The sequence below is a fragment of the Drosophila bipectinata genome, chromosome 2R (genome assembly GCF_030179905.1).
Source record: "Drosophila bipectinata strain 14024-0381.07 chromosome 2R, DbipHiC1v2, whole genome shotgun sequence".
In the NCBI taxonomy this organism is placed as follows: Eukaryota; Metazoa; Arthropoda; class Insecta; order Diptera; family Drosophilidae; genus Drosophila; species Drosophila bipectinata.
The window spans coordinates 3,560,990-3,580,892 of record NC_091737.1 but is presented as its reverse complement, the minus strand read 5'-3'; the positions used below and the strand labels follow the sequence as shown (position 1 = coordinate 3,580,892).

The 19,903-nt window shown below is 41.9% G+C and overlaps 3 protein-coding genes and 1 long non-coding RNA gene across 4 annotated transcripts; all 4 read right to left on the bottom strand.

Moving 5' to 3' along the window:
* Positions 1–420: 420 nt before the first annotated feature.
* LOC138926075 (uncharacterized) lies at positions 421–1,258 on the bottom strand. Its single transcript, XR_011442415.1, has 3 exons — positions 1,126–1,258; positions 792–1,057; positions 421–735 (listed from the first exon to the last, which is right to left on the bottom strand). It is a non-coding gene; the product is annotated as an uncharacterized lncRNA (long non-coding RNA).
* A 2,760-nt stretch (positions 1,259–4,018) lies between these two features.
* Positions 4,019–4,864, bottom strand: LOC122321149 (uncharacterized). Its single transcript, XM_043210576.1, has 2 exons — positions 4,289–4,864; positions 4,019–4,213 (listed from the first exon to the last, which is right to left on the bottom strand). Exons 1-2 carry the CDS (start codon positions 4,862–4,864, stop codon positions 4,019–4,021), a joined length of 771 nt encoding a protein of 256 aa, XP_043066511.1.
* Positions 4,865–5,536: 672 nt separating this feature from the next.
* Positions 5,537–6,031, bottom strand: LOC138925991 (uncharacterized). Its single transcript, XM_070277965.1, has one exon. The coding sequence runs from the start codon at positions 6,029–6,031 to the stop codon at positions 5,537–5,539; it is 495 nt and encodes a 164-aa protein (XP_070134066.1).
* A 21-nt stretch (positions 6,032–6,052) lies between these two features.
* On the bottom strand, positions 6,053–8,006 carry LOC122321150 (uncharacterized). The gene is made up of 3 exons (XM_043210577.1): positions 7,520–8,006; positions 7,143–7,435; positions 6,053–7,051 (listed from the first exon to the last, which is right to left on the bottom strand). The coding sequence occupies exons 1-3, from the start codon at positions 8,004–8,006 to the stop codon at positions 6,053–6,055; spliced, it is 1,779 nt and encodes a 592-aa protein (XP_043066512.1).
* Between the last annotated feature and the right edge of the window lie 11,897 nt (positions 8,007–19,903).

Below are 19,903 nucleotides of genomic sequence, written 5' to 3'. Positions count from 1 at the left end.
GCTAGTGGTTCTACTGATTATTGCCATTTCGATGGACGGCCGGTAGACTGACGTCCCCGATCGGTCTCCACGGTGGGCTTGAGTTCACGAGCCGGCCTAACCTTGTCTCGCAGGATTACGCCTCTTCGTTTCGATAGAAAGTCGGTAAGGCTTACGCCAGACCAGTCCGTTTACACGCTTCGTGGCAAGGCTACCTGCCGTGGTCGGGAAATGGACCAACTCGATTCCTAGACCCTGGGTTTAGTGAAACCATTCTGACTCGGGGCTTTCTTTACTCTTGCATGTATCCGCTCCGAACGATCGGAAATGGTTCTTGGTGAAAAACTAACTTTGGTATTTTTGAAGAGAGAGGCTTGGGAATTTTTTTTAAATTTTGTATTGTAACCAATTGGTTTTATTATGGATATAATATCCAATTGGATATTCTCATAAGGATCGGCTAACAAACAGCTTAGGCCAAGTCGAGGAATTGATTCTGCTCCGTAGGCTGTATCGCGATCGACGAAACCTGGATCGCGAGGCTTATGGTTGTCAGCTCAGACAGCCATAAGAATAGGTTTACAGGTAATTTTATTAAACAGAACGTCATAAACAGAGCAATAAAATAATTTAAACATAGAATTTTGTAACACGCCTCTATGGCACTAGGGCTCGACGGGTTGTAAAAAATTATGAACAAATTTTTTTTTTTAATTCTTCAGTATTTTTGTTGATCCGTCCTTCTGCTCCCATAACCTGTAATACGTGTAATTTTGTAAGGTAAGATTGATTAAAAATATTATTCAACTTACCTAAACTTTTTTCCGCACCACCTTTGAGATAGAGTTTCAGGCGCGTATTTTTGTATATAGGTTGTCCCCAAAAAGCCTAATCTTCCTTTATTTTATTTGCTTTTGAGCTTTTTGATAAGAATTGTTCAACGATTTACATATTTCTTAGCTTTGAAGTTTATAAGCGATACAACTGATAGAAAATGGATAATAGTCTCAACCAAAATCAAATCCTGTTGCCTGACCAACAATGTGGAAGTTCTTTGCCAATATCATTAATCGTGAATCTGTGAATCATTGCAAATTAAGCACAAAAAGCAATTTGTAGTTATTCTATAAATTTTTGACTATTTACTTCAAACGGGTCGATCACAACATTCTGTGTAAATATTCCATTGACCACAACAAACATTTGTTTACAAATCGTCATAGTCAAATAATTTTTAAAGTAATTTCTTGCGTTTCTATTTTCTTCAAGTAGCGTTCTGCAAACTGCAAAATCAAAATGACACAGTTAAAGAAATCATGTTGCGTATCATAATCTATGGAAATATATGTGTAACTCACATATATATATATATGTAATTAATCATCTAATTCAAAGTTATTTATGAACTTATTCATCTTATTAATGTTATTCATCTTATTATTATTCATCTATTTAATGTTGTTATTATTTAAAATTTGTTTTAAATTGGAATTAGTCAAGACTTTTTTTGAATTTGTTTTCCATACCAAATTTTTTTTTGGTTATAGGAATGATTCCATTGAATAAGGTCAATATTTTGTGACTTTGTAAATTTATCCCGAAGCTTTTTTTCGCCAACTTTCTTTGAAAGTTGACAATTCTTTATTAGAGACATTATTCAGTTCGTTTTTTTTTTGTTTAAAATTCTTATCACAGGTACGTTTATTGCGTCTTGCCCTAATAATACAGTGCGACAGTTATTTGCAACCTTTGAAGATACCTAGTAGGAATGGTTCTTTAGGTCGAATATAGTATGAAACCGTGTTTGAAATTTTTCTAACACCCTCAAAATCTTGATTTATTTAGAAAAAACGGGTTTTCGGGACTTTTATGCTCTTAAAAATTCCTAAGCGCGTAATTTTAAACCGATTTTAAAATTCAATCTCTCTAAATGCAATCTCTGCATGATTTGACGAATTTCTCCGCGTCTCGATCTATTTGCGCCCACCATACCTTTGACCTTCATAGCCGACTCTCCCGGATGACCGTGTGCCAACGTTAGAATCGCCTGTCTTAACGCTGTTGGAATAACTATGCGGGTTCCTCGCATCATAATAGATCCAATAAGTGAGAGCTCAGGTCTGAACGGAAACTGACTGTTTGACGATGAAGCGTTCCACGATTCGTGCAGGCACGACATTGCATCTACGATCTCCTACGTTTTCGATTATGTGGAAAATGCTATGTTCGCCTTTCATGTCGTAGCAATATCCTGGGTTTAATTTGCATAGACGAGAAAAGGTATCCGCAATGTTCTCCTTTCCGATTTTATATTTAACTTTGAATTTGAAAGCTTGGAGGCGGAGGAGCCATCTTTCGATTCTCGCTGGAGGCTTCGACGATGGTTTAAAAATGGTTTCTAGTGTATTATGATCGGTTATTAGTTCGAACTCTAATCCAGCTAGATAATAGAAGAATTTTTCCACTGCCCACACTAATGATAAGCTCTCCTTCTCGATCTGCGAATAGCGCTTTTCGACATCTGTCAGGCTTTGACTAGCAAAAGATATTATTTTCGGTTCATCGTCTTCATGGAATTGCAGCAATACTGCTCCTAATGCAACCGGACTGGCGTCTGCAATTAACTGTGTTTTGTGCTTTGGATTGAAATACTGCAAGTTAGGAATTTTCGCCAGACACGATTTCAGTTTATCAAACGCATCCTGTTCCGGAGCACCCCAGGTGAACTTCTCGTCCTTTCTGAGCAGTCGTCGCAATGGGTCAGTTTTATTTGCTAACTCTGGAATGAATTTTCCTACATATGTTACAAGGCCCAAAAAACTCCGAGTCTCCTTGTTCTTTGGAGGTCGAAAAGATGTGATGGTGTTAATTTTTTCCGGATCGGCCTCGATGCCATGATTCGATAAAATGTGACCCAAAAAAAGTAATTTAGAAGCTTTGTAGACACATTTATTTTCATTTAATACTGCGTTGTTTTGTTTTAGAATGCCCCGAACTCTTTTCAATGCTTCATCGTGCTCGTCCTCATTTTTTCCAAAAACAATAATGTCATCTATGTAATTCAGGACATTTGAGCAACCCGACAATAATTGCTCAAGCCTCCTTTGGAAAATCTCTGGTGCCGAGTTGACTCCAAACATCAATCGCTTGTAAAACCTAGTACTCTGACGACGAAAATCCATTAATAACGAAATAATCCTAACGGAGTTATAAACGTTTTTATTGCTCGGCTTTGTTCATGTAGCTCGAGTTGGTGATATGCATCCTTGAGGTCTAACCTGGAGAAGTATCTAGCATCCCTGAGTTGAGTCATGAACGCTTCAAACGTCGGTAAAGGTTGATGTTGTGACTGCGCAGATAGAATACGGGAGTCAATGATTAGCAGAAGTCTGCTATGGGGACTTTGCTGTTGCTGTTTTATAAAAAACACAGGGTTTGTTTCAAGTATGTCACGATTTTAGAGATCAAACAATGTTGGCAGTATAACAAAATGTGTTTCAGTCGTAATAATTGGTAGAAGCTTAGAGATGTCCCGCTTTCCAAAGGGACCGGGGGCTCGAGATCGATAGACATCAAGCAGGTATCGATTGTAGGGTTGTGGTATGCACTAACATTACGTAATGAACATTACGACAACGAAAATGACCGTACATGCCGCCCCGCAATGCTGGGTCCAGCATTAAGACATCCTTCTAATGGTAACTGAAAGAAACAGGTGAAATGTTTGCTGTGGTATGGATGTGAGATCAAATGTGTGTATCACTATTGTTCAAGATTAGCTTCCTCGACTTTAGCTTCCGTGTAATTCGGGATGGGTAATCTGCAGATCTTGGATACTGATCGCTTATATGTACCCGAACCTGTATAGATTGTTGCAACTCGTATAGATTGTTGCACCTGTATAGATTGTTGGACCATCCCATCGGCTCCAGGGTGTAATTCTATAACACGACCTAGTTTCCAATCGGTTGGACCTCTCCTGTCGTCCTTGATAATAACTAGGTCATTGACCTGTAGGTTTTCTTCCTCTTGTCTCCACTTAGGGCGTGCCTGAAGGTGAGACAACCAATCTGAGCTCCACCTTTTCCAGAACTGGCGACTTGTCCTTGTCACTGGGGGTAGGAAGCGATTGCATGGAGTCTCCGATGAGAAAATGAGCTGGAGTCAATACTTGCAGATCGTTAATATCCGCGGTTAACGGGCATAATGGCCGAGAGTTAAGACAGGCCTCGATCTGGATAAGAACGGTTGATAATTGTTCATAAGTCATTGGGTATCCTTTGAAGGAACGATGAAGATGAGACTTTACGGCTTTGACGTTAGCCTCCCAAAGTCCTCCGAAGTTTGGGCTGTGTGGGGGGTTAAAGTGCCACTGAATATAGCGCTTTGTGAGTTCTGGGACGACTGTCTGGTTGATTTCCTGCCGGAACTCGTTAGACCACAACTGTAGGGATTTATCTGCTGCTATAAAATTTGTGCCGCAGTCACTGTACATGTGCCGCACAAAACCGCGGCGTCCAATGAACCGTTGGAGAGCCCAGAGAAAATGTTGTGCTGTGAGTCCTGTCACCAGCTCCAAATGGATACCTTTACTGGCGAGGCAAATGAATACTGTAATATAGGCCTTGTATGTAGTGTGTCCTCTGAACCTCGAGGCCTTGACATCGATAGATCCTGTGTAATCCACACCTGTAGCTTCGAACGCTCTTTTCGGCGGATTAACACGATGGTATGGAAGATCACCCATTAATTGTCGAGAGGGTTTAGGGCGATGCTGAAAGCAAGCCACACACTGTCGGAGAACTCTTTTTACCGCTTGTTTGCCATTAATGATCCAAAACTGCTGATGGATGATCGCACGGGTCAGTTGCACTCCCCCATGCATGGTGTTCAGATGGGCGTTTTTTATGACGAGGTCCGTAAAATAATGTGACTTCGGTAGGATGATGGGCGTGCGTTGTTGAGTGGTGAGCTGCAAAGCGTTTCGAAGTCTGCCCCGCACTCTGAGGATCCCTTGGGCATCTATGAATGGCGACAGTTGGCTAAGTTTGTTAGATTTTGAGAGCGATTTGTTTGCTCGCAACTTGGACAGTTCGTGAGAGAATGCTTCCTGTTGGACAACGCGAACCAGAGTATACATTGCCTTGGAAAACTCCTTTACGCTAATTGGTCCGGAAAGCCGAGCCTCCCTTTTGCAGCGAGTATTATGGATAAAGCGATTAATGAATGCTGTGGAAAATAAAAGTCGACTGTATGACGAAAATGACTCAACAAAGGAATCAGTGGATGCACAGGTGTGAGCGTGGATAACTTTTGCTGCCTGTTCCTCGCAGATTGTGCTCGGATCTGGAGAAGTAAGAGTTACCTTGGGCCAATGATCTTCGGGTTCCTGCAACCAGTCTGGGCCGCTCCACCAGAGCTTATCCTGCGCGACCTGTAGTGGGGTTAAGCCGCGCGTTGCACAATCCGCAGGGTTGTCCTGCGTAGACACATGACCCCACTGTGAAGCAGAGCTGACCTCTTGGATGCTGCCATTTCGATTGGCTACAAAAGTCTTCTACCTGCATGGATCTCCATATATCCAGTGAAGCACGATCATGGCGTCTGACCAGTAGTACACTGTGACCCGCATCTGAGGCACGTGAAGTTGCTGCTGGATCCATGTGGCGAGTTTGGTAGCTAGAACTGCTCCGGAAAGCTCCACTCGCGGTATAGTGAGAGGCTTTGTTGGTGTAACCCTAGTGCGAGCTGCGACTAAGTGTGTATGTATAATTCCAGCAGTGTCGAGTACTCGAAGGTAGGCACACGCTGCATACGCGAGGGACGACCCATCGGAGAACATGTGCAATTGAAGAGATATCACATTGCTGAAATCGCAACCGAACCAGCGTGGTATGCGAATGTGTTGAACTTCTGGAAGATGTTCGAGATATCGCTGCCAACGCGCTGCCAAAGACTCTGGTAGCATGTCGTCCCAATCGAGTGCACGGTAAGTGCCATCAGTTTGCTGCATACGGAAGCTCCATACGTCCTTGAGGAGAATTTTTGACATGACTATCAAGGGTGCTAAAAATCATAATGGATCGAAGAGCCGCGCCACTGTTGATAAAAGAGCCCTTTTCGAAAATGTGGGATTGATCGAGAAATGGATTTTGAATCCGTAGACGTCCGGGTTTGGCTGCCAGTACAGTCCAAGCGTTTTAATGCTGTCTTTATTGTCCATTTCGAAGATTGAGTGGTTGCAGAGGTCTACTTTAGGAATATCGCTAAGCAACGCCGGGTGGTTCGCTGCCCATTTTCGAAGATGCATACCAGCCGAGCGGAGGGCTGCTATGACCTCGTTTCGCACTCGAATAGCACCGTCCGTGGTCTCATGGCCGCTTTGTACGTCATCAACATAAATCTCCCTTTTCAGTACCTTTTCTGCTAGCGGATAATTTTCTCGTTCGTCCTGAGCTATTTGGTGGATCACCCGAATCGCTGTGTATGGCGCTGATGCTGTTCCGAAGGTAACTGTGGTGAGACGGAACTCTTTTAACTCTCCGGTTTTGTCACGCCACCAAATGCGCTGGAATTGAGAGTCCTCTGGATGCATTTCGATACATCGGTACATCCTTTGGATGTCCGCCACGAAAACATAGCGATAACAACGCCAATTTAGTATCACTCCTCCCAAATCGTTCTGTAGAGCTTGGCCAGTACATAAAATGTCATTCAGTGATTTCCCGTTGGAGCTCTTACAAAAGGCGTCGTAGACTACCCTGAGTTTAGTCGTCAGGCTGTCCTCCTTCAGGACTGCATGGTGTGGAATCGTGCTGTAGAAGACGACGAGCTTCCCATTTGTGTTGATATGAGAGTGACTTTCTTCGCTTGTAGTGACTTCTTGTATTTTCTGTAAGTCAAAATATTCCTCGATTGCTTGGAGATATTGTTGATGAAGCTTATCGCGCTGCTGCAATTTTCGCTCTAGTGTGTAGAAACGATTTAAGGCTATATGTTTTGATCGGCCTAGAACTTGTGACGGGTCGAACAAGGTTTTCAGTGGTAAGCGAACCATGTATTTCCCGTTGGGCTGTCGAACATGGGTTTGACGAAAGTGTTTTTCACACCATCGTTCCTCTGTGGTGAGTTGGCGTTCAAACGGCACGCTATCTAGTTCGAACTTCGAAGAACCTTTGCACCAGATGATCAAGCGTCGTGGTGTTACAACGGACAGTGATGGAGTGTGTCATGGATTTCCTCACTGGTCCAAAAACAATCCAACCAAGAAGAGTGTTTTGTGCGATTGGTTCCTCATGAGTTCCTCGTCGAATTTCTGGGAACATCAATTGTGGAATAAGATCAACGCCCACAAGCACGTCAATACGACCGGAGCGGGCAAAATTGGGATCGGCGAGTTGCAATCCTTTAAGGTGTTGGAATGAGCGAGGGTCGACATCCAATTTTGGAAGGTGCCCTGTAAGTGTACGGAGAATAAATGCAGTGAATACAAACGATGTGAACTGGGAACCTGAAATCGAGCTTAGGACAAAATTGGTACTATGTCGACAACGATTGTGAGAGGAGTCGCCGATCCCTGTTATTTCCGCAGATATAGGGGTGCGTGAGAGACCCAGCGTCTGTACTAAGCTTTCGGTGATAAGTGCTCCTTCCGAGCCATGGTCAATCAACGCTCTGGCTAAAACAGATTGTCCCGTTTGGTCGTTGACAATTCGGATTAGGGCCGTGGCGAGAATCGTGGTGGATGGATTTTGATAGGTGGCAACTGCGCTGAGGAGTTGCGTCTCGTTCGAAGCAGTTAAGCCGAGGGCTAGGCTGTGCTGTTGAGACAAAACAGATGAGCGGGATGCTATGCTCTGTTGGGTGCCCTGCGCGCTATGGACACCGTTCGTTGGCTGTCGCGATAGGGCAGAGTTGGCTGGGTTGCTATGTTCGGAAAATGCAGTAGCGTATGGTGGCGTTGTAAGCAATTGCGAGTGCTGCCGCAGTGACTTAGCGCGTGGCCTGTGCTGAGACAATTGAGGCATGCTTTTATGCGATCGACGATCGTCTTACGAGCAAAGCAATCCTTCGCGAGAAAACTGGGGCATCTCCGGAGAACATGGTTTCTTTGGCAGAGAGTGCACTGGGGTGCTTCCATTTCCGTAGTCACGTGAAAACTGTGGCGGTTAGTGGAATTGAAGTTGGATCGGTTAGGCGCACGTGGATGGGAAGATTGTCCTGGTGCTGAACGAGTTCCAAGTGGTTGATTTCGATTTTCGATTAGGTCGATGCTAACTAAGCGCTCCAGCAGGAAAGTCTCCAACATCGAAAAGGTTGGAATCACGGTGGAGCTCCCCAATGAGTGCTCCCACGCTTGCGTAGTGCTGCTTGGTAGTTTGGTTAACAGATGATGCACTAGCCAGTGATCGCAGGAATCAATGTTTATTTTTAAACGTCGAAGATCACTAATGCAAACATTAGCCAGGGTTAGCACGCGCCTGATACCTTCTGAAGCTTCCTTGGGAACCGACTCATGACCATACAGTACCGCCATGGTGTGCATAAAGTGGAGACGTGGATTGTTGTAGCGCTTGATCCCAGGCTACCGTATACCCAGAATCCGTTAATGCCATGTGACTGACATCCTGGTCCCGTCCTTCGGGCAAGGCCTGCTTGAGAAAGTGAAACTTCTGGATGTTAGAGAGAGTGTTGTTGTCATGGATGAGTTGTAGGAAACCATCGTAAAACGAGGGCCAATCCGTAATGCTTCCCGAAAAGCGTGGAACTGGAAGCTTCGGAAGCGGAATGTTGGATGATAAAATTGGAGTGACGGACTCGATTGGTGGGGAACCTTGGGCTATCACTGAGAACTTGTTGTCGTATTCTTCCGAGATGTTGCAGAAGATGTGCTGGTGCTCTTCAACAAACCGCTCGTATAGGTTGTCTGAGAAATATACATGTTGACTGGGACACAGCTGATCGACCAATTGTTGGTGATTCGCATCAAACAGGGTGGATAAATCCTTTAACGTGCTAAGTCGCTGAAGAAAATAATGTTTGGATTTTCGGGATTGGCTATCCTTCTTGAAGTTACGCTCGAGTTGCGTCAACCTGTTCCATAAATCCTTCTGTCTCGCGTGCAAACCAGCAAACTGGTCGGATGGGGAAGGATTGGCTTGTGTGCCTGTCTTTTCATCGTCGATACCCATAGTTTTATTGAATTTACAACAGCACGCTTGAAATCACAGCCCTCACATACAAACACTCACCGGCTTCCAGTCAGTCTGTGTAGCAGTTTCCAGTTTTAATTCGTCGTTCCTTTGGTCCGTTATTCGTCTCGCAGCAATCTCTCCTTCCTTTGTCCGTTATTCGTCGCGCAGCGATCCCTTGTTCTTCGGTCCGTTATTCGTAGAAAGCGTGGTTCCACGTGGCATAGGTTAATAGCCGTTTGTTTCAGATTAATTTGAGCCCAATTGTTTGTTCCAAATCAATTCAAATTCCATTCATTGTGACATTTAACAACAGGTAAACCTCATGGGCCACCAAAAATGTTGTGACTGCGCAGATAGAATACGGGAGTCAATGATTAGCAGAAGTCTGCTATGGGGACTTTGCTGTTGCTGTTTTATAAAAAACACAGGGTTTGTTTCAAGTATGTCACTGAATTTAATTTGAATTGATTTTAGAGATCAAACAATGTTGGCAGTATAACAAAATGTGTTTCAGTCGTAATAATTGGAAGAAGCTTAGAGATGTCCCGCTTTCCAAAGGGACCGGGGTCTCGAGATCGATAGACATCAAGCAGGTATCGATTGTAGGGTTGTGGTATGCAATAACATTACGTAATAAACATTACGACAACGAAAATGACCGTACAGATGGTTTTCCCTTAAAATGGCTTGATTTGCTCGCCGCATGTCCAGCAATAATCAAATGTCTCCATTTTCTTTGAAAACTAAAACCATTGGTGAGATCCAGGCACTTGGGCCATTTACAGGTTCAATAATATCACGCTTTAGAGCATCCTGAATCTTTTCGCGCACCTTTCCTTCTACTGCAATTGGTATCCTTCGCATGGGCTGTTGTACTGGTTTTATGTCCTGATTTGTTGCCAACTTGACACTGTCGCCCTTCCACTTCGGAAAAACCGATACCTGCTCAATATGATTTACCTGCAGACCAAGCCGTAGCACATCCAACTTAATTGCAGTTTCTCGTCCCAGCAATGACTGTTTTCCTTTTTCAATGACAAAAAAAGGCGCAATCATTTCAGCCTGCTTACCAATAGAAATTGGTGCCTCAAATACGCAAATTACATTTAAAATTTGGTCCGAAGCGTATCCTTTGAACTGGTTCTGTGAGTTGGGACGAACATTGGACACTGTGGCTTTATTCCTTTTTAGAGTGGACCAGTCGTCTTGACAGATGAGATTATAGCGAGACCACGAATCAATGATCAGAGATATGTCTATGTCTATATGTCGCTGATTCTTTTCTTAATTCCTCGTCAACTTGGCAAGCCTCGAGTATTTCATCCAGTGAATGTTCCTTTTCGAATAATTTCCTTTTTAAATCTCCCGATGCCCAAGCGTCGATTGCCTTGTCTTTAAGACAAATCTCTTCGATGTCAGCTTTCGTTGATCCAAAATCGCACCTCTTAATTTGTTGTCTTAGGCGCAAAACAAATTTGGCAAAACTTTCGTCGCCAGATGGAATCAAGCTCCTGAACATGTGTCTTTCGAACGACGAGTTTTGTTTGGGTGAGAAGAACGCTGTTAATTTGTCCACCAATACCTGGAATACATCATTTTGTTCAGCATCGTCGAAATTGATTACAGCACCGGATAATGAATACGCTACTGATTGCAGCTGTATTCCTCTCTGAAAACTGCCTCTGAAAACTTCTTTTCAGATAACTCCTTTTCTTTTTTTTTTTTTCGTTATTATTATTACTGTCTCTTTGTCACTGCCTGACAAAGATAATATTTTATTATCTTCCTAATATTGTAAGCTGACAATATTACTTTGCCAGCATAGTTCGGGGCTAACTGCCTCTGATCTTTGTCAGATAATCTCTACATATATGTATGCCGGTGTGTCAATGCCAATGCTATGTCTACATGACGAACGGTGTGCCAAAAAGGATAGTGCAATTGAAAATTGCGTATCTTTTTTTCTTATTCTGCGTTTATTTTTTTTCTTATTTATTGTTCCTATAGTTTATTTATAGGACTGTGTTTCGCAGATAATCGCCATGCTGAGAATGCGATTTGGGCGACCCGAAATCATCATTGACTTGTTAGTGACAAGGATTAAACAATTTCCTCAAGTAAGGAAGAACAAGCTTAAGGTTGACTTCCCGGCGGAGGTGCAATATGTTTTCGCTACGATGAAAGCCTCTAAGTTGGACCAGTACTTAAACAACGCAGTGCTCACACAGGAGCTAGTGAGCAAGCTACCATCGATGTTGCAGACGTTTTGTGAAATGTACAAAGCCTTTTTATCAGTGTGTACTTTGGCAGAGATTAGTACGTGGCTATCGCAGATGGCAGAAGGAGCGAGCCATGTGATAGTCCAAAGCTCGTCGTCAGGAACGGAGAGAAGGGGCACGTTACATACACACACTGTGCGCTGAGGATGTCGGCTGTGCACTCGCAATTGCAGAACCCTGCAGGAGTGTCCAGCATTCCTGGAAACGACTTGCGGTCGCTGGAATGATACTCGACGGTGTGGCTTGTGCTGGTGATGTTTCCAGAGCCTGTAGCATGTAACGAACAAGTCTCCAGTGAGTTCTAGGATTTGTCTTTGCGGGTGCACACTATAGGGTCCGGCTCTCGCTCGTCTGCTTTGGGGGTGGAGGTCTTGCTTGGACAAATCTGCATACTAGCTACCTACTATTATTTTTAAGACCAGAATTGAGTGTGCTACCGAAAACCAAGAAGCGAGATTCGTAACCGGAAGAGAAGATGGATAAACTCTAAAGGGGAAAGAATAGAGAGATGAAAGAACCGGAAGAGATTGAGAAAAGTTATAGATCAGCGATGCCACAGATGTTGTCGTGGTCGCAAAATGCCCGCCCAACCTATGATCACCATCCTACAGAGCTAGGCTGCGGTGACCCCTGTTACCCTACGACTGTGGAAGCATCTGCAGAGTTAAAAAAAGGAGTTAACTACTCAAGATTCATTTTAAATACAATTTTATTCAATATATAATTCCCTAAAATTAGCAAAATATAACTCTATAAATTAGCAAAATCTAACCGGCGAATATATATAAGCGAAATTACATACTAGTTTTGGTTTGCTAAATATTATTTGTGGTGTATTTACAAATGGTAGCATAAATTTCAAATATTCGAATCGAAAAATAGGATTTGTTTAAGGGTTAATTATAACTTAAATTAATTTTTAATTAATTAAATTAAATTAATTAAATTTCAAAACCAAGATTTCACAGTGTAAATTATTTCCTTCCAATGTTTTGTGTAATTTTATTTTTTATACCCTTGCAGAGGGTATTATAATTTTGGTCAAAAGTGTGCAACGCAGTGAAGGAGACATCTCCGACCCTATAAAGTATATATATTCTTGATCAGGATCACCTCCTGAGTTGATATGAGCATGTCCGTCTGTCCGTCTGTCTGTCCGTCTGTCTGTTTCTACTCGAACTAATCTCTCACTTTTAAAGCTATCGTCTTGAAACTTTGCACACACCCTTCTTTCCTTTGCACGCAGTATATAAGTCGGAACGGCCGGGATCGGCCGACTATATCCTATAGCTGCCATATAACTGAACGATCGGAAATGACCCAACTTTCGTGTTTTTGAAGATAGAAAGCTGGAATTTAATACAGATTCCATTTTTTGTCAATTGATCCAACCTATCAAATTTCATTAGGATCGGCCGACTATATCCCATAGCTGCCATATAACTGAACGATCGGAAATGGTATTTGGTAGAAATATCAACTTTCGTATTTTTGAAGATAGAAGTTGGGGACTTTTTTTAGATTTTGTATTGTAATAAATTGGATTATATATTCCTATTCCCATAAGGATCGGCCAACTATATCCGATGTTTGCGATATATATCCGGTTTTAACTGCAAGGGTATATAAACTTCGGCTCCGCCCGAAGTTAGCTTTCCTTTCTTGTTTTTTCTTAACTTACTTAATGGAAATTATATACAAAAAGAAAATATTCTTCATTATTACAATTTTTCTCAGTGTACTCCATCCTAATTTAATTAAACATTTTTTTTTTCATTGTATCTTAATTTTATAAAGTTTTCCAATAAAAAAAATTGTGTACTCAATTCATGTTAAGTTTTCAAAAATAATACAAAACAAGAAAGCAAAGCTAACTTCGGGCGGAGCCGAAGTTGATATACCCTTGCAGCTAAAACCGAATATATAGCGCAAACATCGGATATAGTTGGCCGATCCTTATGATTACATCATAATAAAACCAATTAATTACAATAAAAAATCTAAAAAAAAGTCCCAAGCTTCTATCTTCAAAAATACGAAATTTAATATTTCTACCAAATACCATTTCCGATCGTTCAGTTATATGTCAGCTATAAGATATAGTCAACCGATCCTAATGAAACTTTGTAGGTCGGATTAACTGACCAAAAATAGAATGTGTACCAAGTGCCAGCTTTCTATCATCAAAAACACGAAAGTTGGGTCATTTCCGATCGTTCAGTTATATGGCAGCTATAGGATATAGTCGGCCGATCCTTATGAAATTTGGCATGTCATATTATTTTGCCAAAAATAGCTCTCATATCAAATTTGAACTCTCTAACTCTAAAAACACCGAAGTTATACCATTTCCGATCAATCAGTTATATGGCAGCTATAGGATATAGTCGGCCGATCCGGGCCGTTCCGACTTATATACTGCGTGCAAAAGAAAGAAGGGTGTGTGCAAAGTTTCAAGTCGATAGCTTTAAAACTGAGAGACTAGTTCGCGTAGAAACAGACAGACAGACAGACGGACAGACGGACAGACGGACAGACGGACATGCTCATATCAACTCAGGAGGTGATCCTGATCAAGAATATATATACTTTATAGGGTCGGAGATGTCTCCTTCACTGCGTTGCACACTTTTGGACAAAATTATAATACCCTCTGCAAGGGTATAAAAATATATATGCAAAATTCTCCACGTGAATTTCCGTGCAATTTCTCGCAGTGTATGGAAAAATAGGTTAGCACTTACCCCACCTTCTCCTCGGTCGACCTCTTAGCGAAGACAGCTGTGGACTTGGGATAGGTTTAAGTTTCATTTAAATTTTCCATATTTTGCGAGTAACCATAATTTAATTATTTTTGATTCTTTTTATACCCTTGCAGAGGGTATTATAATTTTGGTCAAAAGAGTGCAACGCAGTGAAGGAGACATCTCCGACCCTATAAAGTATATATATTCTTGATCAGGATCACCTCCTGAGTTGATATGAGCATGTCCGTCTGTCCGTCTGTCCGTCGGTCCGTCTGTCTGTCTGTTTCTACGCGAACTAGTCTCTCAGTTTAAAAGCTATCGACTTGAAACTTTGCACACACCCTTCTTTCCTTTGCACGCAGTATATAAGTCGGAACGACCGGAATCGGCCGACTATATCCTATAGCTGCCATATAACTGATTGGTCGGAAATGGTATAACTTTAGTGTTTTTGAAGTTAGAGAGTTCAAATTTTACAAGAGCGCTATTTTTGGCAAACTAATACGACATGCCAAATTCCGGATCGGCCGACTATATCCTATAGCTGCCATATAACTGATCGATCGGAAATGACCCAACTTTCGTGTTTTTGAAAATAGAAAGCTGGAACTTGGTACAGATTATATTCTTGGTCAGTTTATCCGACCTTCCAAATTTCATACCGATCGGCCGACTATATCTTATAGCTGCCATATAACTGAACGATCGGAAATGGTTTTTGGTTGAAATACCAACTTTGGTATTTTTGAAGATAGAAGCTTGAGACTTCTGTTAGATTTTGTATTGTAATAAATTTTATATTATATATTCATATATTCATATTCCCATAAGGATCGGCCAACTAGATCCGATGTTTGCGATATATATCCAGTTTTAACTGCAAGGGTATATAAACTTCGGCTCCGCCCGAAGTTAGCTTTCCTTTCTTGTTTTTTATGTTAAAACTAAAAAAAACTTAACTAAAAAAAATAAACCTCAAACTTTTCACTAATATTTATTTTCTCAGTGTAGCTCTACTGTTTTTTTATAAATTATTATTATTTTTTTTTTTTCTAGTTTTTCTTTTTTTTCACACACCAACAAAAAAAATAAGAATCAATTCGCCATCGCCGGTTCCTTACTATTTCGATTACTCAATTCACTAGCTTAAATTTAAAAAAATTATAAAATTTAACTTATCGTTTGCATTTTTTTTGTGCACCACTGTTATATTGTCTTTTCCACCAAACTGCTTAGCTGCGTTGCTGCTATTCTGCGTAAATTCTTCTTTCAGGTTCCCGTTCTCCGTTAATTCGTCCTCCAGGTTCCCGTTCTCCGTTAATTCGTCCTCCAGGTTTTCCCGTTCTCCGCTAATTCGTCTTCCTGGTTTCCAGGTTTCCTGTTATCCGTTAATTATTTCTTCCTTCTCCTCTTGCCCTTTTCCTTTCCGAGCTCTGCTACTTCGTCTAGCACGTGTGCGGTGCTGTACCTTTAGCGTGTTCTCCGTTTTCTTGGATCCTATCTTCTGTGTCCCACTGATGCGTTCTTCACTCGTTCATTCGCCTGTTATATGATGGCGGGGCGACCTCCGTTATGGAGGTCGCGGGGTTGGCGGGGAGATGATCCACGCGGTTCCCTGATCCCGCTCCGTTATGGTGGCAGCGGGGTTGGCGGGTAGATGATCCACGCGGTTTCCCGATCCCGCTCCGTTAAGGTAGTAGCGAGGTTGGCGGGGAGATGATCCACGCGGTTTCCCGATCCCGGCGGCTCCTCGGGATCCCTCTTTATCCTCCGAGAGGTTCTCTTCGGGGTTGCGGTCGGGGATCCTGGGGCCTTGGATCTTTCCCCGCGTTCCTTTGGGGTGCACCTCTTGGGGTGCTCCGCTGACCCCAAGGCTCCCGCTCGACGCCTCGGAACGCTTTTTTCCCGGTCCCGATTTCACCCGGTTTCGCCCGGGATCACCTTGGGTCTTGGTTTTCTTAAAATTTTATTTTTTTCCACACCGGCGCAAGCGGTCTGTGGTAGAACAAAAAAATGTTGGGAAGGCACGTCCAACTTCGGCGACGATCGAGAACGGAAAAGATCGAATCTTGCTTCGCCCTAACTTAGCTCCTTCTATTTTTTTCTTTTTCTCACCCTCCCAAGCAGAAAGGGAGCAACTTCCACACAATTTGACACAACCCTTATAAGGAAGTCGAAAAAGGAGCCTTTCCTTTCTTCGAAGGATGTTAAAAACTATATGAACGCATCTTTAATGGGTCACACCATTTGCAACAGACGTGGTTTGAAAGCGCATTCAGCAAGGAGAGTTCCTTTTATGAGCTAGAGGCATATCGAAAGGCGACTCTGCTTTGCCAAAAACCAAGAGACTCGCCAGAACTGGACAAAACGTCCTTTGGTCCAATGAGACAAAGATTAATTTGTTGGATCTAAAGGTAGATCCCATGTTAGACGCCTAAACAACACAGCATTCGATCCCAAATACACCAAAAAGACAATCAAACACAGGGGCGGCAATATAATTCTATGGGGATGTTTCTCTGCTTCAGGTGTTGGTCCACTTTATCGGGTACAAGGCAATATGGGTTCTACAGACTATGTAAAAATAATGAAGGACGTTGTGTTACCATATGCCGAAGAGGAAATGCCTTGGAAGTGGGAATATATGCAGGATAACGATCCCAAACACACATCCTAGCTTGCGAAAAAGTGGTTCCAGGACAATAAAGTCGACGTTTTGGATTGGTCAGCTCAGTCATCCGATTTAAACCCTTTTGAGCATTTGTGGGGCACCCTAAAAAAACGTTTAAATGGGTTTCAACCAAAAAATAAGGAGCAATTGTGGGAGAAAGTCCAGGAAGAGTGGTACTCCATTTAGCAAGCAATATGCTCCAATCTGGTGTAGCCTATGCCTGCAGTTTTGAAAAACTATGGTAACGGCATAAAATATTAAAACCGAATACATTTCGTGGTAAATTTTGCTAAACTAGTAAATTTAGAGAAGGATTAGTCATTTCGTTTCTATTTTTATTTCCAGGTCAAAATTATAAAATTTAACTTTAGTTTAATTTTTGAGCTAAATGAATAGTGCTAAGTGGATTTCTGTTTTCTAGTATGTAAGATAGATGTATATATATTAAAGAAAAATTAAAATTTTCTCTCATTACCACGCTTCTTATTAAAAATACGTATTTGAACCCAAAGTGAAAATTCGTTTCTATTATTTTTTCCATCACTGTAGCATATAGCCTGAAAGCACAGCACACACACCTTCGACATCTACCACTGTCCGGTTACGACTCAGCACAGCCCAGGCTCCTGATAGGTCTCAATAATTGCAGACTAGGGCACGTGCTTCGCACCAAGGAAGGCACAACAGAACAACCGATCGCTGGGGCACGATGCCTGTACCAGAAATTGACTCGCGAGCCGGAGCTTGCGAAGGAAATTTGCCGACAGATAGATGAGTACGTGAAGAAAGGCTATGAGCTGAGGAAAAGCCATATTGGTATCTACCTATCTTTCCCGTGCTAAACGTAAACAAGCCAGGAAAGCTTCGCATAGTCTGGGATGCGGTTGCGAAGACAGAAGGGATCTCGCTGAACACAATGCTGCTGAAGGGACCTGACCAACTAGCGCAGTTATTTTTTTTTTTCGCGGTCTTTAGGAATTTTGAAATGGCTTGTGCATCAATAAGAGCATTAGCTAGCACTCTGCATTCATCATGCGTTCATTCATAGGCTTAAAGGCCTAGACGACCGAGGGGCGCTCGAGAAACGATTTGTTAGTGTGTATTAAGCTATTTGTAATTTATTAAGCTAGGAGAAGTTAGTAAGGAAAATTAAAATTCTATATTTTAAATTTGAGGGACAGGAAAGAGATGTTATGGAGTAGAGACCATTGTAGTTCGAGCATAATACCCTAAAAGGGTCATGCAGTGCATATGTCGAACTACTATGGCTAAGGAACAGAGGACTAAAGTTTCGAGTCCTTCTATTCTATAATATAGAATAGATAGATAGATCCCCGTTAATAAGGTTATGCAGAAAAACTACACCGAGCATTGTCCTACGATTTGTTAAGATAGGTAAGTTTATAACTAAAAGTCTGCTAATGTAAGATGGAAGCTGAAGATTTGCATCCCAGATTCTATTGTACGGATTCTATGCGGTCCTTATGTACTCCATATTGGGGACTCCAGACACATGAACCGTACTCCAGTATAGGACGGACCAAAGAAATGAATAGTTTTTTGGTTATATAGGGGTCATTAAACTTTCGACTATTTTTTAATAAAACCAAGGACTCCTTTAGCCTTATTAAACATTACGGAAATATGATCGGCAAATTTAAGTTTGATGTCTAATAGGATGCCGAGATCATTAACCTGGGTTATTTTTTATAAGGCTATCCCATTAATAGAATAAGTAGCTTGCAAAGGGCAAGAACATATGCTGATAAAAAAGACATATGCTTGCATTTTGATCCATTTAGTATTGGATCTTTAGCTAAACACCATTTTTGAAAGTTATCGAGGTCAGACTGAAGACTGCATTGAGATGGATTTGTACTGAAGATAAAGCTTTACATCATCTGCATACATAAGAACTAGAGAGTTCGTTAAAGCAGGGGGCAAGTCGTTTATAAAAAGCGTAAATAATAACGGGCCAAGATGACTTCCTTGAGGGACGCCAGATGTAGCACGGACCAGACGGGACTGTATGTTTTTAAATAAGATTCTTTATGTCCTTCCATCTAGGTAGCTGGAGATCCACGTTAAGAGGTCTTAAGGAAAACCCACCAAAATAGAGTACCACAAGGCACAACTCACTCAGCAAACCAAATACAAATTATAAATCGAAAACTAATAACGAAACCAAATATTCCCAAGCCACTGCCGAAACAAACACAAGTCTGCCCTAACGACTGTCCCGGACCTCTCAACTCTGCGGCATGCGATTCTGCATGCATGAAGCCGAAGACCAGTGCGAAGACCAGCCCAGGACAGCAGCAGCAGATATCAAGCGTGGGGGGCACGACCGCCACCTGCGCCTTCGAGGGAGCGTCAGCGTAGCCAAACCGGCGGCGACCAGCTGACGTAGAAGGAAGAAAGAGAAACCAGCCAAGCCGGAAACAAAATTTTTTTTTACCCATGCACTGGGTTGCATAATTTTTTTGATTGCACTACGACGCATATTTTTTTATATATGATATTTTTTAAAATTGAGCGGAACTTTTTCTGCCCGATTAGACGTGTAGCCCGTAAAGCTACGCAAAAAACTAGGTAGGAAGTTTGTTAATTTAAATTCGCGGTAATGCGATTAGTAAATTTTCAATAGAAGATCATAATAATTTTAATAAAACACTTTCTACACATAAAATAAAAGTATATGAAAAACCCACCAAAATGACTTTTTGGTGTTGGAAAACAAATTTTGTTACATCATACAAATCACTAACCCAGAATAGACCTATCCAAAAAAACACGGTTAGAAAGCATGTTGAAATATTAGTAGAGTGCTTTAATGAAGCCCGAATGCTAACACATGATCACAGGGAAAAATTAAATCAAGGTCATTGGTCACAGGTTTCGAAACTTTTGATCTAGTTTAATATTTGTTAAACAAAACTTCAGTTTAGAAATATAGGTTCCAACCGTTCTAAACACTCCAATAGCAGATGACACTGCACCTAACCCGGAATCAACAGTAACGAACGAATCGGA